The sequence below is a fragment of the Vespula pensylvanica genome, chromosome 2 (assembly GCF_014466175.1).
Source record: "Vespula pensylvanica isolate Volc-1 chromosome 2, ASM1446617v1, whole genome shotgun sequence".
NCBI classification, from domain to species: domain Eukaryota; kingdom Metazoa; phylum Arthropoda; class Insecta; order Hymenoptera; family Vespidae; genus Vespula; species Vespula pensylvanica.
In genome coordinates, this window is record NC_057686.1 from 14,495,345 (window position 1) to 14,523,257 (window position 27,913).

Below are 27,913 nucleotides of genomic sequence, written 5' to 3' on the forward strand. Positions count from 1 at the left end.
TTGTAGCTCTATCAAACCGTCCACGTGCCTGCCTCGTTCACTACTTAGATTCGTGTGTATGAGAGCTATGAGAAAGGGTTAAAAGAGAAAGAAAGAGAGAGAGAGAGAGAGAAAGAGAGAGAAAGGTGAACATGAGGGGTAGTAGAAGGAGGAATCTGTGAGTACAGGGCGAGCTGGCGTACGGTCAGGACCTTTCTAAACGCGCGCACACGAGAGGCCATGGGCCGAGGCAAGGGTCGCGACGTGAGTGCTTATTACACATTCAGGGCCCTGCATTTGCACTGTGGCCCGTTGGAAAACCCACCTTCTCTATCTTTCTTTCTTTTTTTCTTTCTCTCTTTTTCTCTCTTTTTCTTTCTCTCTCTTTCTCAGTCTCTTCTTCTTCATCTCTCCCTTCAATCCTCACGCAACTTTGAGCCTTCTCTTTCTCTTTCTCCTTTTCCTCTTTCTCACTCTTTCTCTCTTCTGGTTTCTCTCGTTTGTCCGTATCTCTGACCAAAAGCAACCGAAGAGGAAAACTCAAGTCTCGTTATACGCACCACGATCATTGCTCGAGAATCTGCTGAAAAAGATTCGCTTTGCCGTGGTTATCGGCATTTCTCTCTTTTTATCCTTTACTTTTACGATTATGCTCTCTCTCTGTCTTCTTTTTCTTACGTTTCCTTCTTTCGTCATTTTCCCTCAACTTTTTCATTCGACATTCATCTTTTCTTCCTCTTTGTAGTTATTCTCATCGATGCGACGCAAACATAGTACTATTCCTTCTTCGTTTCTTCGGAAAGTTTCTTACTCGATCGATTACTATAGTTTCTGAATAAGATCTTAGATTTCAAAGATTTAATTTAATGGATATTTGAAATTAGTTAGGATCATTAGACATTTCCTTTGTAACACGAACTTCATGGTACTCTTTGTTCAACTTTGTGCAACTTTGCAAGTTTTGTAATCTTTTATTTTCATACGCGTAAATTCGGTCCTAACTCAATCGGTCAAAAGTCAAAACTTTACGGCGAGCTTGTGAAAATGGAATTGCAACTGTATTTCAAAGACTTTTTACTGCGAAATGTAAACAAGTTACCAAATGGAGTAGCCATAAAATTATGGGGTAGGGGAGAGATAACACGGACGATAATGGGCTCGATCTCGTAGCTTTCGCGAAACTTGGCAAGGTGTGCATATTAAAGCGCATAACGTAAGTAGAATCTCCAGCTTGGAGATTCTCGTGCTTTGCGGTCCTGAGGTCAAGCTGGTCGGCTCGGTGAGGATCGAGATATTTCAATTACGTTTTCATGCGAGCCGGTCAGCCGGCCGTGCTATAATTGCTGTTGGGATGTGCCGTCTCATAACTCGTGAACTCATATAAGTCTCTATATCTTTTTCTCTTTCTCTCTCTGTCATCGTCGAATTCACTCTTCTATACTCTACTTGTATACGATTTCCTATTTATCGAAGCATCATTTTCTAAGCACTTATATTGATTTACGTGTCGAGGTTAAATAGAGAATCGACCTTTTTAACTTCATTTTTTAATTTCTTCTATTGTTCATTTCTGCTAGCCAATTTGAACTTATAATTGATTACATTCGAAGATAATTGCATGACTCGGACATACATACGTCGTCGAGTACAATCAAGAAATTAGTCAGCACTCATTGATAATGAAATAATAAAAGAGAACTGGTCGATAGTCGTTATTTCATGTTATATTATTAATTGATACGTAACTCGTTGAGAAAAAGTTTCAAGGCTTGGTAAAAGGTAAGGAAAAATAAAGATTTCAAGAGAAAACCAGTAGTATATAAAGAATGTGGTCATTTGCATTTACCCAAGAGATACAAGTTGTACAAAAAGCGATTCTCGTCACTTGCTTTTAAATATATTGTCACCGTACAAGATACATATATATACGTCTGCCTTAAGTTTTTTTTTGAGATAATACCAGGAAGTTGTTCTCCCATGGGATACGAACTTACGGCTGTAACTTGTAGTACGTTCTCCCGCATTGTGTATCTATACTCATACAAAAGCACATAGATACATATGCGTATATTGCGGAAAGCCGTACTTAAGTTCAACACATAGAAATAGTATACGAGTTTGTATAGGATGCTCTTAAAATATAAAAAATGCTGACACAAAAATTCTGTATATTTTAAAAGCATTATATTTTTTCAGTTTGCAATTGATTCGTAATTTTCAATATCGATTATTTATAAAAATTTGATTAAATAATTACGGTTTTGTTTGGACATAATATTAAATTCGAGAAAAATTTGCACAATCTAAATTTATTATTACGTATACTGAATTTCTTCTACGTACACATAATTCTTTTTTATTTTCTTTTTATTTTCATATACGGATCGATTTCGAGACAATCTGAATTATGAATGTATTTGTTTACCTATCGCGTATAAAAGAGACATGACTAAGCGTGAATTTATGAAATCATAACAGAAACGTGTTCGGTCATATACCTCGAGCGTAAATAATGTCGAAATATTTCAAAGAAGATTTATTGAAGTACATTCGAGGTCATTCTTTGAGACAGAGAAGCGTTTTAAATAAGAGAACAGTGTTGTGAATCCAGAGTAGAAACGAGGAAGAGAAGAAGAGCGGTGCCTTTTCGGCAGCAAAGATCGTTCTCTTTGTAACAGGTCGTAAGGTCGTGTCATCAAGAGAAATTTATTATCCTGGTAGGCGGCAACGGATCAGACCCATGTTCTAAAGCCCAAGAATATTTCGTCTCACGGTCTTTAAATCGAGCGCTCGTAACAAAGATTTAATTTTTCATTTATGACGATTAAGTTTCGCTTCGATAGTCTCATTCTTGTATATATATATATATTTTTCTCTTTCGAAATTTAACTCCTGCACTTTTCTTTTATACGTTAATTAAAGTATTGAACGATTTGAGAAGAGTTTTCGGCTTTAACTTCCTCCAATAGTTATCGAACTTTTTCGACTCATTCAGATCCGGATTCGAGTTATCGTTTGATTTTTTTTTTTTTTTTTTATAAAAAGCAATCTTCAAAGATAATCGTTTAAACGTCGTTGCTTTGACAAATTTTAAAATACATTTTGAGTTTTCAGAAATAAAAGCCGATATTGGTTCTGTCGTTGCTAATATTCCTTCGTAACCTCGTTATATGTTATAGGTAGTATTGTATATATAACTTTTCTTCCAGTTTAAAGCCGAATATATCACAAGAAAGTAGTAGAAAATAGTTAAAACGTAGTTTTCGATGCAGGTGTGCAAACTTTTTCAATAGATCCATTCGAGAACGTTACTACGTAGTAGTACTTTTGTTTGTCAGGGTCCAGCACGAGGGATCTTCATAGCCTAAAGCATTTTTTCAAAAGGCAGGTGTTACGTTCTGTCTGATTAATTTTTCTGACATCTCGTAGGATCCTCGCAATTTACTCAAAGTATCCGATCGTATGACAGGTGGCTGTGGCAGAAAAATCACAGACGTCTAATCGTGTTTTCCTATCCTCACCGAAGTCATTACAGTCCAGGTGATCCGCTTTCGGACTCGTTCTTTATTCTCACGAACGATCCTTGAAACGAGTTTAAACATCTTCGTGCCGTTTACTCGCAAGGTGTGCTTCTTCGTCGACGAACGTAATAACAGGTTCTCTCTTTTTACCTTCAAACGGGACTCTATAATTTTAACGAAGGAAAGGAAACAAATTTTTTAAACGATAACTTTTTCTATCCATCTCGATTCTCACACTCAACATTTGCGAAATTAGACATCTAAACACTCTGTCGGTCTTACCAAGGAAATATAAAATTACACTGGCACACAAAGAGACAAATAATGAGTAGGTAGGAATGATAAAATATACATAGAAGGAGAAAATTTCGAAGGAACGTGATAGGATCGTTGAACTCCAAGGGGGGGAAAAAGGTTTGATCGATACAGGGTAAAGTTAGGTAAACGAGTTATCAACGTTAGTGAATAAGAGGAACGTTAGGTTTGGGAGGGACGACGGAAGGAATTAACTCCTCGCAATTTCACGTGGTGGACGGTGTTCGTGCTCGAAGACGAGGGAAAGGAGAATCGAGGTGGACCGAAAGGACGCCGGGTTGCCGTGGCTTTACCCTGACCGAGCTGCTGCGCTCCGTGACGGGCCACATTCCAAGCATTCCACACGGTCACGGCCATATCTCCCATTCCTCTAGATTTCCAAGCCGGCACACCAGTGCGACTCTTCTTTCTCTCTCTCTCTCTTCTCTCTCTCTCTCTCTCTCTCTCTCTCTCTCTCTCTCTCTCTTCTCGTCGTATTCACATCTTCGTCGTACAAAAGGCATAAGAGGATACAAGTTCACGTACCATCGACTTTTGCGACTCCTTTCCTCCCACCATTTTCGTTCCACCTTGTATTCGACGCTTCCCATACTACGCTTCATCCCTACCATAATGATCGAGCGTGCAACAACCCTCGCCAGCCGTCTGATTCACTCGACTCCTCGAACTCCTCACCGAAAGCGACAACGTCATGCGCCATATCGAACATTCTATATTTCGTAAAACGTTTCAAAACCCTCTTCTGTATCCCTCGTGTTCGTATGGAAACATCGATAGTATCTGTATTTTTAAATGCATTGTCCTATTTCTTTCTAATACGTTCCAATGATCGATTGTACAGGAAGTAGAGAGAAATTTCGTAAATGGAAATTAATTTAAGATCGGAGATAAACCTCGTGAAAAATAAAGATGATATATGTTTGGGTATATCAATACATTTTTTAATCGGTAAAATACAGTACGCGAGTAAATTCGTATTCAGTGAGCATATATTGGGATGTTATAAATGAGTACTTTACAAAAAGTGGAATCGATATATCGTAGATACGTTTAGAGAAACATTTAGAAAGATATTTAGAGAAATAAAAGAAAAGAAAATTGAAACTAAATATATCATCATTGGATCTATTCTCGCGTATATACATACGTGCACACGATGAACCTGTCTACCAAACCGTAGAAAATGTCACGTTCCTATCTGATGATCAAAGTTAAAAACGCAAAGCAATCTAGTTTATTGAGAGCTTTTTTTATTTCGATGATTTTACTTGTCACACTTGCTTATTTTCTTCGAATTTCTCCCGCATGGAAAACGCTTTACAACCACGTTCGGAATCTTTTCGATTTTATCGATTTTATTCGTGGACAGTGATCTTCTCAGAGAAAATCGAGTTGGATTTCCTTAGATCCGTTCGATGATTGTGGTGCATGGAGTTGAGGATACGAGATAAAACTAGAATCTTTTCTACCGATTCCATAGAGAGAAGAAACGATGCGATGCAAAGTAGTACACTAACGAAATCGATTCGAAATGGAACGGAAGTATTTTGAAATTCAAGAAAACGAAGGAAAAAAAAAAGAAAAAAAGAATTATTCATTCTTCTTAGAGAGGAAGGAGACAGAAAAATTTTTCTCTTTCTCACTTGAATTTAATCGAGGCTTCCGGGGGGGAACAATTTTGATGACTTCGAAATTTTCAATTTATTCCATTCGCCGAATTCCTTCGGCGCGCGGTTCGAGATAAAAGGATCCGAGATACCCATTCTTGGATTGAAATGGAAGTCGGGCTCGCATTGTAGGGATTAAAGGATCCACGTCCGGTCCTTCCCGCGCGAGCCGTTGTAATCGAATGAAGTGCGATTCCGTCTCACAACTCCCGCCTCTCTCGGCGTGTAATACTGGAAAATTGTTTGACTATCTGCCGAGTACTTTGCTCGACGTGACGTGAAACCAATGGAAGATTGGAAGATGTGAACGCGAGTATTCGTGCTCGGTACGAGAGAAAGAGAGAACGGGATATCCAACTTTGTATGTACGTATGTGTCAATATATATGAGTGTATGTGTTTAAGAGAGAGAGAGAGAGAGAGAGAGAGAGAGATAGAGAGAGAGAGAGAGAGAGAGAGAGAGAGAGAGAGAGAGAGAGAGAGAGAGAAAGGAGACGACCAACGAGACGACCAACGGGAGACAGAAAGCGAAGTCAAGACATAAGCAGACTCTTTGATCAGCAATTAACACCGACGTCCGAGTTAGAGCCTGATTTACCGTATGCTCATCCACGAACGAAGGAGCCATTGACTTTCCCTTTGAATGAACTCTTGAATAGATCTTTGTGCTCTGCTTTGTATTAATCATACATTCGCGGTCGCTGCTTCACGTATTTTTTAAAATGACGAACGGGAGGGTGTATGCATATGTTATGTATTGTATATGCGTGTATGTGCGTGTGTGTTCTGTTATAGTCTGATACATTTATTTTTTAAAGTGACAGAGCCTTTGAGCCGTCTTTTTTACATTTTCTCTAACAGACTAACAGTTATTATTATTTCCTTTATTATTTTACATTGCAATTTCATATCACAATTATTTAAAATTTATGTCAGCTTTATCGTAGAATTTTTGTTTCTTTTTACGTAAAATGTATATATGAAAAATTAAATTCTTTATTCGATCAAAATCATGTAACGTATGATTCTGAATGTTCGAATTTAATATCAGTCTTTCTCAAATAGGATATTGCTCTCAAATGTAATTGAGTTTTATGAGTAGGTAAAGAGAAAATCGTTCTCGTTCAAATGAACTTTTACTAGTTTTAGGAAAAAGTTTTACGATTTGTACGATTTCGAGAGATAGATAGACAAATGGACAGAGAGATAGGGAGAGAAGAGAGAAGATAACGATGCAAATTGAGTCTTTGATCAGCAATTAATATCGACGATCGAACTTAGAATTCGATCTTCCATATGCTCATCGAACGAACGAACCTACTTGGGGAGCGTAACAACCGTTTCTCCTCGTATTTCGTCCCCTGGTAAACTGAAATCTCCCTCTCTCTTTTCCCTCTATTTTATCGTCCCTCGACGCCACATCCCGTACGCACAGATTTCAACAATATACCTAGTAGAATACCCAGACGAACATGTTTCAGTCACGCCTTCGATCGAGTTTCGATATCGATTGGAAAGTTTCGGATAACACACGCAATTGCCAACTTTCGAGAATATCGTTCGATACATCTAACCGATAACGAGTTAACGTTTATAATCTCGTCGATAATCTCGTCGATATTTCACTCATTTCTTTTTTTATTTCTCTCTTTTTCTTTCTTTAATCAGAATGGTTAACATATATTTACTTTCATTATTCAGAAATTATAAATATTATATTTTATATTCTTTTTCAATTTCTTCCGGTTGAAGTTCTCTATTTAATATCAAGAAGCCACACGTACACACGGCGATACATGACACTTTCTTCGATTAGAACCTTCTCCAAGAAAATTCGAAGAATTCAATGGACTGACTAGCGAGGTCATCCAATCGAGTTCTAATGCTCAAGATGGCGGTATCTTACGTAACGGTGTCTTCCTTTGGAATTTGTCGTTTTAACCTTTCTCGTTTATCTTTTTCTCATTCTTTCTTATCAGAAATTAATAAATTGTATGTCGAGGCTTAAGAAACGATGTTTTCGAAACGATCGGTTAAAGAAAATTCTCTTATTTTTCATGTTAGTTCGACGTTAAGTTTATAAAAATTTGTGACGAATCATTTACACCCTTTGTACTTAACTGCTACGAAAGCATAAGCGTTTTGGAGTTGATTTAAGCACGATTACGAGAGCAGAGCTTCATAGAATTTTATTGTTCACCTGAGAAGAGCAAGTGTGTACTCTGTAAGATAGAGGTTCCTCGTAGTGGTTCACTACGATGTACAAGATAATGAGTTCACCTCTGTGACTCGTGTAGCTTACAGGCCTCCTGGCCCCTAAGCCTTGCAGTCAACTTCGAGAACAATAGGCTGCGACCGAAACACAAACTGCACTTTCATTAGGGAGTCATTAGTACTCATAACTAATGAAATTAAGTTCCTCTCTTAAGTTTCTCCCTTTCTCTTATGTGCCAACGTGTACGAAAAAGTGCATACTCATGTTCGTGCAGACGTTATTTACTTATCATTATCGTCAATAATTGTGATTAAGGTAATACATTTGTTATCTGACCTTGCTAGATTCTTTGTTATTAAGTAGATTCGTTCTAAGAGAAATAGCCGATTTTTATCGATCTACTTTGACATCCTTTCACAATAATAAATATTTTTATACGATTGACAGAAACGGATGTGAAAAAGTAGATATCTTCGGTAAAGACAAGAAAAAAGCTTACCGAATTCCCATATAATCGTGCAAAGCTGGCATTTGTCTTTCGAGATTATCGTTTCGTTCTGTTATCGCATCAAGTATTAATAGCGAACACGAAGCAGAGATACCCAAGTTTATTGGTAGTTAATGCCTTAAGTAATTTATCGATAGGAAAGGTTATATAAAGAGATGTGATGCCTGTGGAGGCTCTTCCTGTGAAACCTGCTACCACTTTAGTTGAGTCAGACTTTCATAAATAATCGACATTCACCATGAGTTTGATAACACTTTTCCGATAAACCGTTTAATATTTTCTTACATCTTTACGATATCCTGAATTTTCGTATGTTTACAATATCTCTTCGATGAGAAATATATAGAAAATTTGTTTTCCGATGTATTCCGATTGTGTTTTCAAATTGTAAGATTAAGAAGTCTATAAAAAAAATGTTAGATATTCGAAGTTATTAAATTATTTCAAAATCATGATAACTCGTTTGTGTAATATAATCATGATAAAATACTCTTTTTTCGTTCTCATTCGAATCATTCAAGTCATCGCTGTTATCATGATAATTTATAACAGTTCTTTGAACCGACGAGAGAATAGGTCGCGTTAATCCATCTGTTCTCTGTGCAATATGATGGTTTCTATATCATACTAATGCGTTCTATCCGATAAGGTATTAATGAGAACGTCGAATGATAGTAATTAACTGATCGTTACCATGGCACGCGCACGGCAATACATTTAATTATCTATCGAAAGTTATAATCTCTTCTTGTTGAAGCTACTGTGGAAAATTAGCGTTAAGTGATTCAAAGGATCATTAAATCGTGATTTACATTCGCCTCTTTGCTATTAAATCGGATATCGATGTATGTGTTTAGAAACAATTGATCGAACAAACATTAAAGTTGTTTGCCTAATAGAATAAATGGATAACTTGTTGAATCCTAAACATGTATAGAGAAACTCCAATTTAATGAGCAACGAGATGCAATTCAAAAGCAAATGAAATGAAAACAATTAAAATAAAAGAAAATTAAGTTTGATAGGATATTATATGATAAAAATAAATGACGGATTACATTATCGGTCTATCTTAATTATTTCAATGAAAATGAGTCACGGTCTTTTTAAGCTTTGGAATGGAAGCTACAAACCACGCGATGCTTTTTGAGAAAGAGGGAGAGAGAGAAAGAGAAAAGGGAGAAAGAAAAGAGGAAAGGCACGCGAGCACGGGTGGTGCGAGTAATTGTCATCGTGAGCGCGGAGAAAAAGCGTGAGGCAAAAGCGGAAGTGTGCTCGAGTAAAGTGGATAAGCGTTATGGCAGAACACACGCGTGGCGGCAGGCACGTTACCACATACATACACATATACACATGGCAATAGACACACATACACGTAGAAAAAGAGAGTACACGCAACGGGTATGCCGAATAGTCGCGTCGCACCGTCGCGAAAGAAGCACGCCTGCTGTTTCCAACTTGACGCTCCGTAAAAGCTTCGTAGACGACGCCGACGGTGCGACGAGACTTAATAAGTTTTGTCGCATCCGTAAAATGACTTTGCAAATGCGTCAATGGTGACCGCATGTAGGAGAGAAAAAGAAGACAGACAGTAGGGAAGAAACATTTGGAATAATTTTTTCTTCTCCCTTTTCGTTCCTTTCAATTTTACGGAGTACATACTCGTATGTACGTACGTATGTTCCCTTTAATAATTCGACTTGTGTATCTATTAGTCTAAGACCGGACCAAGTTGTTGAAAATCCTTCGTTAAGCTAACTTAGACGGCAAAGTTTTGACGTCTAAGAATCTTCAAGATGGAAATTCGAGGAGCAAACTTGTAAGGGTATATATATTGAGTTTGAAAGGGTATACATGTATATGTTTGTAGTCTATATATATATATATATATATATATATATATATATATCGAGGACCCCCAAAGTCACTCGACACGGTCATTAAAGAACATGTTTCTCATTAAGAATGGGAATTGAGACATAAAAAAGTTTGACCGAAGGAAGTTAAGTTCCTGTACGAGTATTAAGGGAGGTACAAATCGAAATTCTATCGTATCGAATATAACCACCGAGAACTCGAAACGAAGATCGTTCTCTCATTAAGAATCATCGAGAATTGGTAAGATAATACCGGAAAGTCTGGCCACAGGAAATGACGAGAATAGACGATGAAACGAGAGGATGAGAGCGCACAAATCCGAGACGCGGCGAAAGCGCGTTCGTCACGGTGTAATTTAAGGAGCTTCGACGCCCTTCCCTGTGCATACGTATATTTATATACGTGCATACAATACATATGGACTCGATAGTTCCGCTCGTACTACCCTTCGTTCGCGAAACGATGTAAAAGTACATCGAGAAGAGAGGAAGCAGAAGTCGCGTGACGTCGAGTGGGATCGTTCTTTCTTCTTTATTCTTTATTTACCGACTCTAATGGCTTCTGGCAGGAGGACAAGAACGAGGGTCCTCCTGCTAGGAGAAGAGTATCGTCCTGACGGACGGTGTCAATTATATTCCCATAGATTCCTCGTACTTGGTCGAGAAGGTCTTACCAAAGAAGGTCAACGTCGGAAAACTAGGTATAAAGATGTTCTTTCTTTCTTTCCTTCTTTCTTTCTCTCTTTTTTTTTTTTTCTATGGAATCACTTTAAACCTGAAATTCACGATCATTGAGAAGGCATTATTCGGCAGAACGTCGAAGAACGTATTATCGAGCAGAAACGTAGCCAGGTGTAACTCGTACGCCTTGGTTGTCGTTGTCGACAGAGTCGAGAGTTCATATTGTACCGGGGTATACTATGCGGTGCCTCGAGAATAATGGCGTCGCCCTTTGTACGCGATGCTCTATTGATGTCGAAGGGAATTCCTTAACGTACGCGATCTGGAAGGTACCCGTCTGTCTCTCTTTCCACATTTTATACTCCCCTCTTTTTCTCTCTTTCTCTTGGCTTTTTTTTTCCCGAGGACGAGAAGAAGCGTCTTTTCGGTACGAATCGACCTCGGGAAGAGGAAAATGAACTCACGTTCGTACGTGCTATTGTCGAGTCCCCAAGGGTACGTAAAGTTCCTAGGGATTTTTTGAGGTTCAGAGTCGCAAGGAACCGAGTGAGATCCAAATTTAAGGAGGAAGGGAGGAACTCCCGCCGAGGTGCCATGATAAAATTTAGAGTGTGTATTGTGAGGAGGCATGCACATAGAGTTCTCTCTTTCTTTCCCCTCATCCTCCCTTCCTCTCTCTCTCTCTCTCTCTCTCTTTTTTTCTCTCGTTAAATGTCTGCGGCTTTTCTCTCGTACAGACAGATGCCGCTAGGCGAGGGCGTTCGGAATGTTGTCTCGCTGGATTTTAGGAATTGTACGGGCACCGTCGAGCACGGTACCACCTTTCGTTTCGAACGAACGAATCTTTTCAGGGCCGCTAGGGTACCCTTTTCAAAGACAACCTTGAAGGACTTTATTGAAGCGGCGTTAAGTTATTTATGCGTTGGACTGAAACGAATGCATTATCCTTCTCGATCCACACATAAGAGCACAATCCTACGTTGTTTAGTTTTTTCCCGTTTCTTCGACATAGTGCCACCTGAATTACGCGATCTCGCTTATCGTTTTTGGATTATCGATATAGAAGCCTTCAGCCTGACATTAAGAATACGATCGAAGAACTTCAATCCGCTTGATCGAGGATAAACATTTGTTTAGCTTAAATGTCAACAATATTCTTTCAATAGTCATTATTTGTATTGCGTAAATCGTATTTGTAAGATAAGTGGGACTTATTTGTCACGTCAATTCAATGAAATTTCTTGCCTTTTCTTTATACTTTGCGAGGAGAACGTCCAGGTATACCTTCACCGCGATATTTCTTCCTGTTTTTTTTTCTTTTTTATTTTATTTTTTTTTTTCATAGATGGTTGGGCAACTCGAAAATCGAACGTTTCTCTTGATAAGGGCATCGCAATTATGGGCGTGAATGAAAATGCAAGGAGTTCCTTTCTTTAATCGCTCTTGTTTGATCTTAGAGTAAAGTAATGACCCATCGGAGACCTACTAACATTTCGTCGAATCATCGTTATTGTGTAAGTCTAGGATGAGATCGGAATTAGAAGAATCTCATCGTTGCATTCTGCATAAGCAAAAGGGTACTCACTCGTAACGTGTATTCCTTTTCTTTGTTGTATTTCTTTAGATCAAGTAAATTAGGTTTATGTGTATATTGAAAATTCGATATCTACTATCGTTGCACATAATTTCTCTCTCTCTCTCTCTCTCTTTATTTTTTTTCTATTTTTTTATCCAATAAATTTATTGCCATCGAAATAACAGGAGAGCTAGTTTTAAAGCAATTTAATTATGCTAATTTGTTGAAACTTTCTGTACTTTCCAACAGTGTCTCGATCGTTCTGGCTTTATCGTCGGTCACATCGTACGATCTGCGATTGTTGATAAACCGACGAATTAAAACTCGCAATGACTTTCTACGAATGGTGGACAATTAAAAGCGAGGAGATAAGGAAAACTGCAGAAAATTATGTTTCTACTTGATTCTCCGAGTAATACTATAAAACTATGAATAAAGGGAGACAGAGACAGAGACGAGAGAGAGAAAGAGAGAGAGAGAGAGAGAGAGAGAGAGAGAGAGAGAGAGGGAAAGAAGAGAGATAAAGAGAAAAGATATAAATAGATAGATACTATATTCGGTGGTAAGTTCCTTTTCGTCGAGACTCTCTTCTCTCAAACGATACTCTTTAAACTCTTTGCTGCTGTCTTTTCCACCTAACGTGCTTTTTGAGTAAGGTCGTGTTTCAAGTGTCGACGATTAACGTTCTCCGTTTTCTCGGCTAACCTTTTAATCTTTCTACGACGAGTGGGTTTATCTAAATTATACTCAGTGTGTGGGAACATCAAAAGAGAAGAAGAAGAAGAAGAAGAAGAAGAAGAAAAAGGAGAAAAAGAATAAGAAGAAGGAGGTATTGGCAACGCGAGTGTTACGAGAATAAATGTGTCCTATAGTTAACGTTTTGTGTCAACTAGGTAGCACGTATAATTTCATAGAGCTCTTCGAAAGGAAAATCGAACAAGTTTCAATAACGTTTACGGAGTTTCGTCGGATTCAACGTGACGACTCTCACTCGAATAAAAATCCTGTGTTATTTCGCTTTCTCTTCTGAAGTGTTCACTCTGGATCGAGTTTTCAATAGAGGATCGAGTGTTTTCTTTCAGCGATAAAGCGATAATTGAATATAATCTTTGTACGATACAGCAGTCAAAGAAAGTAAAGAATTTTATCTACAGGATGTTTCAACGATTACGACTTCCCTGATCGTGATAATACATCTATAAAAGTGTGTACAGTAGAATCTCGGTTATGAGAACAAGTTGTTCGATCATTTGGACAATATCTCTGAGAGAAGATAAACGTAAGAGATTTATGTAGAAGGAGTAAACTTTTATATCACGAACATTAGTGTACAGAGTGATTCTAAAAAGATTGTAAATATATATTCCTGAGTATATATCACGTACAAATTTTTAAGATTTTTGATAATAATTATCTTAAAAATTTCAGATATGAATACCATAAATATCTGTTTGGAAATATACTCCGTACCTTCAAATAATCAAGTTACTACTTATTTCTTGTTATGCTTGAAATATTTGAAATATCACGGAATTTTATGGTAACTTTTCTCTTTGATACTTAATTACGAAACAACGTACGTAAAAACTTTTCGGGGATCGTGTTACGCAGTTAATGAATTCCTTTTTCAATTTCCGAGTGTTTAGAACGTGACAGCGAAGGACTAGTCGAATGATACGGTAAAAGATCATAAAAGAGACAGGCCGTTGTTAAAATAGCAGCACCATGGAGGCAGTCTATCGGTAAAGGGGCAAGAAGAAGCAACGAGCCATCTCCCATGGCACGAGTAGCTATACGGGCCTGAGGAATGCGCTCGTCCGATCCCACGGCTTATCCCCCCCTATTCTTTATCTCTCTTACTCTCTTCTCAGATCGTAGTATTACTAAGGTTAGTCTCTACTCTACTGCGTGCATTCGAACGATCGAAGTGAGTACTGCGATCGTTACGAATTACTCAATACCATTTTTATCTATTTCATCGAAAATAAGTCGTTTCTAAGATACATGTCAAGTCGATCTTTGAAACTTAGATAATCCATCAGATTCGAAGGAATAGAATTTTTATCCGAAAAATATGTGACCTTTGCAATTGGTCAATCTTCCTTGATAGAACAAAACCTCAATTGGAATGAATTCATTGTAGTTTTCTTTTCTTCTTCTTTTCTTTGTTTTCTTTAATTTACTTTCTCGTCGACCGAATACATTTATTTCTGTATTGATAATAATATCCACTGCAAATTATTATACGTGTTTATGGACATGCACATATATTTTTGGTCTGGTCTTTTAAAATATTCTCATCTTACGGTATAAGTTTAACGGTTAAAATACGACGCGTATAGTCATTGCCAAGTAATAACGATTACGCTTATTTTCCGACGACAGAAAGGAGAGCCATTTTCAATGGACGGACTCCTTACCTGCAGCATCGACACACTCGAGGTCATATTGCGGTACCGAGAGCTAATCGCGATTCGCTAATACCGTGAGAGGTACATACTGTGCTCGGTGATTTGCAGGTCGTCGTCGTAGTGGTCTTCGGCTTTGGATTAGCGGTTAGAGTTCGTTCGGAGGCAAGTAGATCGAAGATAAAACAGCCGATGCTATGAACGGCACTTCGGGATCCTTTTTAATGACGCAACTCTCTCTCGCATGCTCGCGTGAAAGTTAACTTGTATCGTTTGCCTTGCTACCTACATATATACACACTGTTTAAACATACTTCTTGTTTCTTTTTCTCTTTCCAGAAGAAGAAGAAGAAGAATAAGAAGAAGAAGAAGAAGAAGAAGAAGAAGAAGAAGAAGATTCGGCCATTCGAGTAGCACTTTTTTTTTATTCTCACCCGCTAACGGTTCTCTTGTTCTCCAATAAGAAGAAAGGAAGATAGCATCGTGTTCGCTTACGTGCCTTAATCGTATTTCAAGTGGGCGTTTTAGACCTCGACATCGTTTAGATATTTTAGACAGCTAAATAAGTCAACGTGAAAGTTCGCAAAGCTGCGACGACGGCTATAACGATATTCGATATTATCATAGATATATATACACGAGCATATGTACGGTTACGTAAACGTTAGAAAGCAACGATTCAATTTTCCATCGTACGTAGTTTTAATCATATCGAGATTCTAGATAATCTTTCGCGTGGCTAATCTATTTGTTATAATCGGTCACGATTTTCTTCGACTTCCTAGTTGTACCTTTGTCGAGATCGTACGCTTCGAAAGTTGCGAAGTTGTGATCTCACATTTTTTCCAGAAGATCTTATCGTAAATTTGTATATTCTTACAACGTGGATTGTCATTTCTTGTCATCGTAAAAAATTATTTCATCGATGCTGTTATAAAAATCACAAATTCCTTTGGCACGAACGAACTGTAACTCTCCGATTACCGTTACTTCTCTTCGATCCTGATTAACTACTGGTAATCGTTTATAGATCCTAAATAAATCGAACTTACTTTGAGTTTTTGCGTATGACCGCATCGACAGCAACAATAGGACATGTAATCTGGTAGCGCTGGCATAAACTTAAGTTGTTCCTGCTGTTGCTGCGAGTACTCGTCAACGAGTTTGCGATAATGTACCCTGAAGATGGGCCGTGTTGCGTTTTGCGAGCCCTTTCCAAGGCGTCCCATAATCGCGGAGAATGCGGCCAGGATTTTACGTCCGCGTGCGAACCTCCTCATGCCACGACGACCGTTGCACCGCTTCGTCTTCGAACTCGAGACTCGTACTCGCAGCCCTTTCTCCTCCGATCCTTTGCGATCCTTTCGACGATACCGCCGACCTCCTCGTCGATTCCACACCGACGCTATCGTTTCTTTTTCATTAACGATCTAATGAAAATTACGTCTTTTTTCTTATCCTTTTTTTTGTTTTTTCTTTTCTTTTTTTTTCGTAGCACCACCGTAAATCAATTGGCCTTAACAGTTACGATATTTCCTTTTTATACGTTGCTTCAATACGTACTAAATAAGAAAAAAAGAACACCAGAAAAATCGCTTTTATACGCTCACAAAATTCTTTTACGAATTCCTAATCGATTAGTTCGTGCGAAGCTAGTTTACACACGTTTCACGGCACACCTTAAGGCACTTTCTAAATCGTGTTACATAGCGAGCACCACCAACGGGATGGTAGTAGCATCTACCAGCACTTAGCACCGACGAGGCACACTTTCCACTTTAATTGTCGCGGCGCCTTCAACTCTGAGATATAGTTGAGCTTCCGAGCAGAGAATTCGTCTGGAATTCTCGAAGGCCTCGAATACGATTCGTCGTCCTCGTTGTCGTCTTCTTGTTCTTCTTTCTTGGAATTCGAACTTTATCGAAGTTTTGAAGTGTCTCTTGAAAATTGACTTCTTCGAACCGAAATATATAATATATATATATATATATATATATATATATATACCTATATATATACCTATATATTTCGATCACTCTTTCTTCACTAGTTTCTTCTGGAAAGAGGTCAAATACGTTTAACAGATCCAAAAACTTTCGGGTTTCTGCTAGTTTTCTTTTATCCCCGAAAATTAGAGAAAGATTCAAAAATAGTTTCCCTCGAAGTCCGAAATCTTCGAGAGAATTTGTTTTATTTTTTATTTTTTCAAGGTTTCTCAAACGGAGCGCAGTTCGTTCCTATTTCCTTCCATGATATTACTATTATCGCTGGCAGGTGACGATCCTAATCGGTGATCGGCAAAAGACCGGTCCGTAAGAATGATTGATAGAGAGAAAGAGAGAAGGAGAGAAAGAAAGAGAGAGAGAGAGAGAGAGAGAGAGAGAGAGAGAGAGAAAGAAAGAAAGAAAGAAAGAAAGAGATAGAAGGAAGGATCAAAGGAGATACACTCGGTGGCTCACGTAGAAGAATATACTAGGTGTCGCTCTGCATGCCGATCCGCGGAAACCGGTTAACGAGTTCCACTCGCGAGTTCCAGCCTCCGTTGGCTCGCCTTTCGACTGTCAACTCGGCCGGATCCACCGCTTCTGGCTCCTGCTCTTGCTCGAGAGCACTCTATCTCTCTTTCTCTCTTTCTCCGTCTGAAAGAGAGAGAGAGAGAACGAGAGAGATAGAGAGAGAGAGAGAGAGAGAGAGAGAGAAGGAGAGAGAGAGAATGAGAGAGAGAGAGAGAGAGAAAGAGAAAGAGAGATCTCCTTTTTCTCTTTTTCCCCCACTCGCACGTTTTTCCCGTCGCAGGATGCAGAAGGAGAAGGCGCGTTTTTCCGTTCGAGTTGATTCACCTTCCTCTTCGCTTTAAGGCCTTCTCGCTACGGGCAGATGTAGGGGAGCGGTATCGCGATCCTCGAGGCTCCGCCGTCCTTTTCTCGCGAATATACGCGTCATACTTTCTTCGCGATCTAAAGGAATATTCCTCGTCCTTAAAACTCGCACACACGTGTTTTTCATCTGTATTAAGTAGATAATATCGTTTAAACGCAGTCCTCTTTCAGCCACATATGTTCTTACGTTTCTTCAAGAATTTTACGATTCTTCCTCGTTGTAACTTGGGTCGATCGTTGATAGTTTCAAGAACACTTATCGAACTCGCACATTGTAAGTAGATACGTATAATAAATAGGCTAATCAAACTTCGGGCACTATTAATTGAATATCCCGGCATCGAAGTCACCGAAGTGAAGTTCTTAGAGCACCTTTTTTCACGACAGCTATCTTTGAAATACGCCGAGAGGATAGAAGGAGCAAGAGAGAGAGAGAGAGAGAGAAAGAGAAAGAGATAGAGAGAGGAGGATAGAAAGAGAGAAAGAGGAGAGAGAGAGAGAGAGAGAGAGAGAGAGAGGGAAATCGGCTTTCTAGCCGGTCGTAGCGGCTACAGCGATACCTTCTCGGTACGTGAAGAGAGAGAGAACTGAAGTCTCGAAAGAGGAGGCAAGCAGGCAAGCAAGCAGCAAGCAAGCAGGCAGGCAGGCAAGCAGGCAGGCAGGCAGGCAAGCGAGCGAGCGAGCAAGCAAGCAAGCAAGCAGCAGGCAGCAGGCAGGCAGGCAGGCAGGAAAGCAGCCAGGCAGGCAGGCAGGCAGGCATCGAGGAAGGAACCAGCCAGCCCACACGGTGTTCACGTCTTCTCCCCTCATCCTTCTCCTCTTTCTCCCCACTTCTCCCCCACCAAGGCGCGAAACCGAGCGGACCGACCGACCGACCGACCTCTTCTCTCTCCGACCGCTTTCTTGCTCCAACTGCGGCATTGAACACGTTCAACGGCAGCTGGCGAATACCCGACGTCTTCCGTCCTTCTTACTCTTTTGCTAGATCCTCTGTTTCTCTCTTTCTCTTTTTCTCTCTCTCTCTCTCTCTCACTCTCTTTCTCTCTCTTATACTCGTGCTCGTGAAGAGAAGCATCGCGCCGATCGCATGAGTTTGCGATTCGCGTTCTTTGACCTCCCTCCGGCATGAACTACCCTTTGGCGCTACGTACCTCAACGTAGAGACGTCGTTGAGAAGAAAACGACTTTGCCTTTCCAAATGATTCCAGTATTTCCGGGGAAATTTGCCTTTCTGCGATATCGTCTATCACGGATAATATTGCGAAAGAATTTGTTGTTAATTACTTTTCTTTTATTGAATAGATTAGGTATTATATAAATTAAGTTTGATATATTCTCTGATTATTTAGAAGTATGTTTTAATTTTGTCTTTACGCGGAAACTATATTTTAAACGACAATGTTAAACACTACAGAATGGAATCAGTAAAAACGTGAGACAACACCTGGGAAAAGAAAGTCAAGTGAATGGAAAGAGAGAGTATCATTCTCTGCTATCATCGTACTGTTAAAAATTAGTTTCGAGTTCATTGCTCGAGTTAGTCTAAGCACTCATCCGTATCTCGCTGATAGGCTGTAGAGTCAAGGGTCTTTTTTATATGGTAAGAAAGCTAATTCCCTCGAGGCTTTATCACGAAGTTTCTTACACCGATATTTATGACTTTAACGATCCTCCTCTATCGGTAATATTTATTTTTCGGTATAATTACTAAACGTTTCCTTTTCTGAGAAAGTATAATACTTTAAAGAATAATAAAAGCGACATGGTTATTCTTAGGTAAACGTGTTCGAATACGTTGATTACGGTTAAAATAATGATCCAAGTAACGTTATAATCGTTAATTCGATGATACAAGCTTTCAGATTCGAACTCTAACGTGGTAAAAGCTTACCAGTAAGTAATATGAGATCTCCAAAGAAGATACTCCCTTTATTGACCTGATTTCCTTCGAGGCGATCTTCTCCAAGACGGAAGTTCTATTCTCTGCTCGGGTGGATCCTGCACCGTTCCTAAATTCAATTAGGACGGTAATTCAGTGACGAGGGCGTTTTCCTTGCTACGGAACAACCGTATATATGATTGAAAAAACAACGTCAGCTGATATTCTCTCTGGAGGTTTTTGTTTTTCTAATAAAATTTATTTCGTTCGAGTCGATCGTCGTTTCGTTTTAACAGATTGAAAATTTCATTGGATATTAGTACCAAATTGATTTTGTTATTATCGATGAATATATTATCGGTTCTTTTATTCTTTTAACACTTTTTATCAAATGAATCTCAAAAAGGCAATTTAATCCTTCGCCTCGTTGGAAATACCCGTTTTCCGCTTGGATAAATTTTTATTATTATTATTGAACGTTATTGTAGTTATATATAGTGATATATAGGTATGTATATGTATGTATGTGCCTAGGTATATGAGATTAAATTTGACAGGGTCTCGAAACACGCGAAATATAAATTACTAAATTTTCTCTACCATCATACCGTTTAATCGTCGATATCACAGTAATACTTTTAGCGAATAATAAATTATAAATTGTTGGAGTTTGGTCAGGTGCGCGCTAATAAATCGTCCTGCTTTTTTTTCTTCTTTTAGAACGAATTCAAAGAGAAGAGGATTTAAAGATAAGGACATCTTGTGCAATCGGTTATGCAGATAGTACTTTATGATTCAAGGAAGCTCTTTCAAGTTTCTCGCAAGAAATTATGACGAAATTCTGATAGCCATTTCGCCTTATTACAAAGAACGAAAATTATTGTCCGCCACTTTTGGATGAATATGTTAAGGAAACTTTTGCTCCGCGTACATTTGCATACCATCACGGACTCGACGCGTATCACAGTTTGATATATTTTTTAATAAACTTCGGAGGATCTTAAAAAGTGGGCAATAATTTTTTATTTATCGCGATATTATCATAATGAATTTCAGAACAGCATCGATTATTACGTTTTGATGATGAAAAGTGTACGTAAGATGAATGGCACCGAACGGCATATTTTTGAAAATGAGATTTTTATTTGATGATAAAACGTTCGGTGCAAGTAATGATGAAATGAATGAATTTATATTTTGAAAACAATTACAATATCTTGAAGAATACACGTACGAACTTTCATCGGTTTTCCAACTACCCTAGCAATTTACTATTTTTCACACAACGTATAAGTATCTTCGAATTATAGAAAATTGTATTAAATTAGTAAGAAAAAGGAGGAAAGGGATGGATTTCAAGTTGGTTGGATTTGAAATAGTTTTACCACAAGTTTAGCAATTTTATCGACGATAAAAATAAAAGATATTCGCGAGTTCTTCTTGGCATTCTTAGAACGCGTACAGTGTTAAAGCCGAGTCCTCAAGCGAAATTCCTGTCATAAATGACAAGATCCTCGCACGGCAACGACGGATCTCTGTTTCTCTTCTAGCGAGTTCGAGACTCGTTTGCGAATGTGTTGTTTTTTGTCGTTCTCATCCTTATCGTCGTTGTCGTCGTTGCCGCTGCAAGAAAACTTTAACCAACGTGAAGTAATAAAAGTTTAGAAAAAACATCGTGATTCTGCATGCCTTAAATAGTCACACGCCTTCGTCATGGGCTTTTACTCTTTTCATCTTTTGACGTTTCGAAGAATCGTTTCGATCGAGCACGATCCTTACGATATTTCGTAGATTTTTGTTCTCTTTCTTTCTTCCTTATTTTTTTCTAACGTACGTACGTAGATATAGGTGTAGAACGGAGAAGGAGGGTGAGTCAAGATCTTACCGGATAAAAAAGAAAATGAGGCTAGCTCATGGAAAGAAAGAGGAGCAACGTACCTACGTAGGTTTCTTCTTCGATTAGTCTACACTATTATCTGTGCGGGAATGCCAAGGCCGACTTCATTCCGGGCCAGCGATGATCGCCATTGATGCACCGGGTGCATGTACCTACTCTACTAGCAGCGAATGCACCTTTAATCGTTTCTATTCGTTAACTCGTTTCAATTCGAACTTCATTATGCGATTAACAAGAAAATTATACAAATTAAATCGTTGAAAGAATTACATCGTAAAATAGTCCGGTGAAAATAACTTTTAATTTCCTTTTTTCTCTTTTTTTTTTGTTTGTTCGTTTGTTTTAAACAATCAACTTGATATTTTTTCTCCTTCGATAAAAATTATTAAAAGCTTTTAAATATACATTCATAGAGACTCTGTCGTTCTTATTAAAGAAACTTTCTCCTGACATTTGGTAGCTTGATGACTTCCTTATCCGCGAGAAAACGTATCCGATCTCCGAGTCGACGTGTTCACGAGTTAGATGCATCACGATGGAATTCTGAGATTTCTCTTCACGTTGCATAGCTTCACGACTCGGACTACTATCATCGAATATTAATCGAGTCCTTTTCTTGGAGTTTATAAATACGTGCATCGTAAAAGTCTTTTTCTTTTCTTTTCGACATACGGACATCTGGACTTTAGCGTTTCCAGATGTGTAACCGTAGAAAATCTTATGTTAGACGCGTAACGTTAGAACGTCTTTATACGAGTCGTTTATTTTATCGTTTTTACTTTAATGATCGATTTATTATCGTTCACTACGTCATACTGTTGAGATTCTTCAAAAAAATGAACCGTTATCATTTCATCATGATAGAAATTAACTCGACAAAAGCTTTAAAATTATAACGAGAGAAAAGGAATGATTGTTAGGAAAAAATAATTTTTTTTTAACAAGCATACTATTTCTTTGAATCGAACGCAAACTTATCGTCATCATCTTATACGTCATTTATTTATCTCGTCGATCTTTTAACTAATTATCTTTTTTTTTCTCATTATGACATCATACATACATACATCTATACATGCATACACATAAATGTTCTACATCAAATTTATCGTTTAAGCATGAATATCCATAATGTAATTTGCAAGTTGTCGTTTCGGAAGAATAATCATTTATCTCGAAATTGCAGTACGTTCGCATTGACCATTCTTATTTATGATCTTGTCAGAGCGAATATAACGGAATCGTTTTCACGTTCAAGAAGTAAATGTCTGTAGCTATATTTCCAGATGCGATGTAGAAAAGGAAAAGGAAAAATGTAGGATAAAATAGAGGAAAAGAGAAAGATACGATGGAGACGAAAAAGTGAACATCATTCAGATCTCAAGAGGAAAAATTACGTGGAGTCGACATCGAGTGTAGCTTTAACGACTTGGAAACGGTTAGAGTGATGTCATTGATGTTGGAGTCGAGTTAAATTACGTTGAAATTATGTTAATTAAAATATCCTCAAAACTCATTTGAGTTTGTCGGTAGAAATATTTAGCTTTTAGTCAAAAAAAGAAGTATTGGTTTATGATTCCTTGATATTGATATATTTATGGTAGACTTCGTGTATTTTTTTTTTTTTTAATAAAAAGAACAGAAAGAAAAAGAAAGAGAAAGGAAGTTACGAAGAATCAGTCACTACTCTAATATAACTTCTAATAAAACTTCATTGTCTCTCATCTGTTCGTTTCCAAACAAACAATCGTTTCATTTACTCGGACACACAATCCTAAATTCGATTAGCCATTCTTTTATTTTTATATTTTGAACAAAATTCTACAATTTGGTTTGGTGTTTCGTTCTTCGACTTCGTTTCAAACTACAATACGTCTTTTTCGATCTCGAGTCATTATTCGGTGAGTCTCGTAGACATTGAACTTCGATTTCTTCTCTCGTTCTTTCTTTTTTTTTCTTCTCTTCTCTCGTTTCGTGCCGTTTGAAACGATAAAAAGAATGAAGAAAAAAAAAAAGAAAATGTGAGAGGAAGAGCAAGGAGTCGGAGATGAAGGAGATTACGAGAAAAAGAAGAAGACGGAGACGAACGGAAGGAATTCGAGATATTTTCTTGTCGTCCCGAAACGACAACGTGGACCATTGAACCTTTTATTTACTCGGCAGGCTTCGAGAAGACTCTTCACCGAGACGTGAAGTGGATCGTCTACATCGCCGATTGCTCGAGACCCATTTCACGAGTAATCGTATGGAACGTTATATACGCAATGGTGCTTCTATGAAGATGCGCGATTCTTCGACGTCTATGAATTCCTTGTCTCTCGAAAATGCCAACGTGCATCGCTTATGATTCGCTTATGAAGGGAATAGAGGAAGGACATGAAAAAATCGAGAACGCGTTGATTTCTTCTTCGAGTATTTCCTGAATTCAATTCAACATAAAAGTTCCCCATTGTCCGATGAAACATACATCGTACGTTTATTTAAATAATTATTCATCAAGTATTTATTATTTATCGTTAATCCGTTTGATCGAAACGAATCGAATTATCGATCGAAGATATTTACATTTATTGTATGTATCTCGTCATTATCGAGTATCAAGAGTATCAAAGAAATATTCTCTTGCGTAGTTGAAGGAAGGAATTAGTCGAAGAAATTAGTGAGTTCGTAGGATACCTAAGAGACAAGACGTTCGAGAGAATCCGATGTTAAGTTCCGATTAGAGAGTCCACCTTCTTCTCGTTCTTCATCCCGTTTCACCTACACATTCGAGAAAGAGATGCCGTTTGAAGAGTCTCTGGAGTAACGGCGTTCCTAATTCACCGGAAGATATTTAAACTTTAATCCGCGGAGTGCCATTAGAATTGACTGCACGGCAAGTGGAGGCCGAGCGTAAAGTTCCAAGTGCAAAGTCTACTATCCTCGGGTCTTCGAAAGATTTCATAGTCTGTTTTCTTCTCTCTATCCTTCTTTTTCTTACATATACACACAAACATGTACACAGACACACACACACACACACACAAACAATTTCTTCTGTTTCTACAGCTCGTCACCTCGGCATGTTATCTCCAAGAAGAATTCCGTCGTTGTCCTTTTCAATGCCAGCGGCCTTTCGAAACTGCAGTATCTTTCTAGACAACAGGAAGAGGCTTTTAGATCATCGTGCTTTTCCAAGAAGTAGAAGGAGAAGAGTAGGAAAGTGAAGGTAGGGATGGAAGGGTAGTAGGAGGGAGTTCGAAGATTGGGAGGAGAAGGTATAGGAAGGTCTTGAAAAGCTCCGGAACCTTGATAGAACGTAGGCCTTCGCGCGTGTTTTGTGTCTCTTTGCGCTTTTTGCGAAGTTCGTTGTCTCAAACTTTCGACATTCTCTCTTTCTTGTCTCGACGATCCAACGAGTTCCTCCAACGTTTTCTTTCTTTCGTAGGTATTACCTAAGAGGAAAGAAAACTTTCGAGACCGATCTTAATTCGATCAATCGTTCCTTTTATCATTTCGCACTTATACAATATGTTCATTGTCGTTCAATTTCTAATGTTATCAAACTTTAAGCATAAACCTTATTTGATCTAACAAGTATTTTGGGAATTATTAAAATTTATCATGATGGATAATAATACGAGGGAGTTCGAGGATAAATCCTTTGATAAGCCTTTAACCAGGATGTCACCGAATGTTCCATACATACCAACTAAGTTTGCGTCGAGAATATCAAATCGTTGGTTTAATTCGATTTTCGTGTAAATACGTTAGCTTTGGAAAGAGGAAAGATAGCGTAAGTATGTAATTCGATGATCATCGAACGGGGAGAAAGGATTTGGAGGAAACGATGAGAGGAAATTTCTCTATCTCGTTGGTACCTCGTTTCGCATGGTTTTGTCTGCCAATCCTTCTTCTCTTTCCTCTTTCTACAGCACGTAGCGTCTTTCGGTTGACACTCGATACACGTAGTCGATCGAAAAGAATGGAGAACCGCAGGTGAGCGCGGTGTAGTTTCTTTTCTTTCTTGAAGATGTGAGAGGAAATGAGAGAGGAAAAGGAAAGAGAGAGAGAGAGAGAGAGAGAGAGAGAGAGAGAGAGAGGAGGGGAGAAGGAGGAACACGAAGCTCGGCATGTTAAGACGAAGGTAAACGGGTTAGTCCATGATCGCGGCTTCGCCCGAACTTATAAGCTCGAAATCGCGATGAATTATTCAAAGAGACTCTCGCCTGAATAATTGATACACATGGGAAGTCAATAGGCGCATATACGTATGTATATATGCACGTATATATGTATGTATATATCTATGTATTTAGGTAGGTAGATACTTGAAGTACCTATCCCTTTTCCTCCCTTCGTCGATCGACGGTAAAGCACCTTCCTTCTCGTGCTTCTTCTCATATCCGCGAGAGCCGTCATGCAAACCGCTCAATTTCATCCTCCACTAACCTTCTAGGTTCAGAATATTACGATAACCCGGGCAAAAGCATCGCAATAGAATTTATTCTCGTTTTGAAACACCACTAGCCTACGAAAATTTTGTTTCCTTTTAAACGATAACTTTCTTCTTATTTAGAACATCAGAACGCGCCATTTGTTTTCATTTTTTGTTTTTAACGAGTAAACGTATTTCGTCTCAATAAACAATGTTTATACTTTCGTCATCTCGTACGTGATGAACGTGTGTTTACAGTTTCTAGGTCAGAGCTGACGAACGATCGACGACGTGTTAGTCTTCGAGAAGATCTCAAGGAATAACGACGAAGACGATAACCGAAGGTAACTCACGAGAAAACAATATACGCATATTTTATTACAGGTTCGAATTACGTTGCACACAGTAAGAATCAGCTTTCGAAACGTGCATTTTGCGGTTTACCTTTCAATTACCAATATCGTTGTTCACAATTTCGTCATATTAATTTTACGATTATCATCATCAAATGCGTTGTTATTAATATTTATTATTAATATTTATTATACATTATTACTGCGAACGTACTATTATATTATCACTGTTTAATCGTCAAATATGCATATCAAGAAATTTATATTCGTATAATTAATGATGTACACAGCTCAAGCGTTAAAACGGTCTACTTATTTATTTATTTTTTTTTCTTTTCATAAAAATTTGCATTAGATTTTAATACGAAATATCTCAAACAATAGGATTTTGGTAACATTTTTCTAATATTTTCTTTCAATAATACAGACAAACCGAAGCATTTCGGTGTCAGTTCGTGAATGTAAATTACACGACGCGTGTCGTGAATGATCGTGGTGAAAGCATCAATAGTGACGAGCATTCTGTGGTCTGACCTCGTATCGATATAGCATACTATAGAACCAATCGCTCGTATCTTGCGTTCCAATGTTGCCTGGAGTTTGGTAATATCGTTGATGGAATCAGGAGAATATCATTCTAAATTCAGAATTCTAACATAACATCAGGAGCTCAAGCATATTAATACTAGTCTGCGCTGCGATGATCTAAGATGAATCGGCCCACTTTAACTTCGTTCTCGTTATTAACAATACCATCATTATTTTTTAACGAGTATAACGTAAGAAAAACAACGAAACACGGATAATTATCCTCGTTTGGCTCATCTTTCCATGAGAAATATGAGAATACAAGTATGCCAGTGTCGACGTAGATTAGTTGATATTCCGTACATATTATTTTTGTGAAAATTGCAGGTTACTTGTTGCTGTTGACTCGAATTACCATCATCCGACGAGAAAAATAAATACAGTCGGAGAAAATAAAAACAGAAACATTTAAAGAATTTTTGAAATTGAAACGTTCTTTCTCTGATTATGCAAAGAGCATTCTGAATTGTTGATCGTGTTATATGAAGTATGTGAATAATTAAGAAGAGGTCTTTTAATTGTTACGAATTTTTGTTATATATAACGATAAAAATTATAAAAATAGCTTTTTAAGATTTATTTCAACATTTGGACGTTCGTTCGAAGATCTTTAAAATAATGGCAAAATGATAAAATTTTACGATATAACGACGATATAATAATTTCGCAGTAGCATACCTCTTGGCATATTACACGCATTATGCTTGAATTTCGGTGCTCGCACACTAACTCACCTTAAATAATGCTGCTTGTTCGCGAAACCTGCTGGCGGAGGTGAATTTTTGCTCGCGGATATCCGCACCCAAGTTTCAGGTACGAACGTGAACCGCACAAACGACTTTTTATTATCTTTTACTTTCTTCGTAAAAAGAAAATGTCTGGTTCGTACGATTCAACGAATTATACTCATGATTTTCTCTTCAAAATTTTGTATTCTTTTTGTATCTCTTTCTTTGCTTTAAAACATAACGATCTATAATAATGATTACATATTATTATTACGGAAAAATTATTCAACCTTATTTCTACGTATCGAGAAATAAAAAAAAAAAAGAGAGAAAAACATAAATTATTTATTAGATAATATTTATATACGAGAATATTTTTCAAAACAAAATTCGTATCGTAGCCATTTGATTTTCGTCTCTTTGAGT

General features: G+C 38.0%; 1 protein-coding gene across 8 annotated transcripts in view; it reads right to left on the reverse strand.

Annotated features, from left to right (window-relative positions):
* Positions 1–27,913, reverse strand: part of LOC122627150 (tensin-1-like) — a 187,827-nt gene that overhangs the window by 11,615 nt on the left and 148,299 nt on the right. Inside the window, exons 1-3 of one of the 8 annotated variants that reach the window (XM_043808055.1) lie at positions 17,206–17,381; positions 16,766–17,029; positions 15,799–16,700 (exon numbers count right to left, since the gene is read on the reverse strand). The exons of 6 other annotated variants lie outside the window; for them this stretch is intronic. In XM_043808055.1, the coding sequence (XP_043663990.1) occupies positions 15,799–16,026 (228 nt within the window). In that variant the 5' untranslated portion in view covers positions 16,027–16,700; positions 16,766–17,029; positions 17,206–17,381. Of the gene's footprint in view, positions 1–15,798; positions 16,701–16,765; positions 17,382–27,913 lie in introns of those variants that run through there. One more of the 8 variants, XM_043808054.1, reaches the window with a different exon arrangement.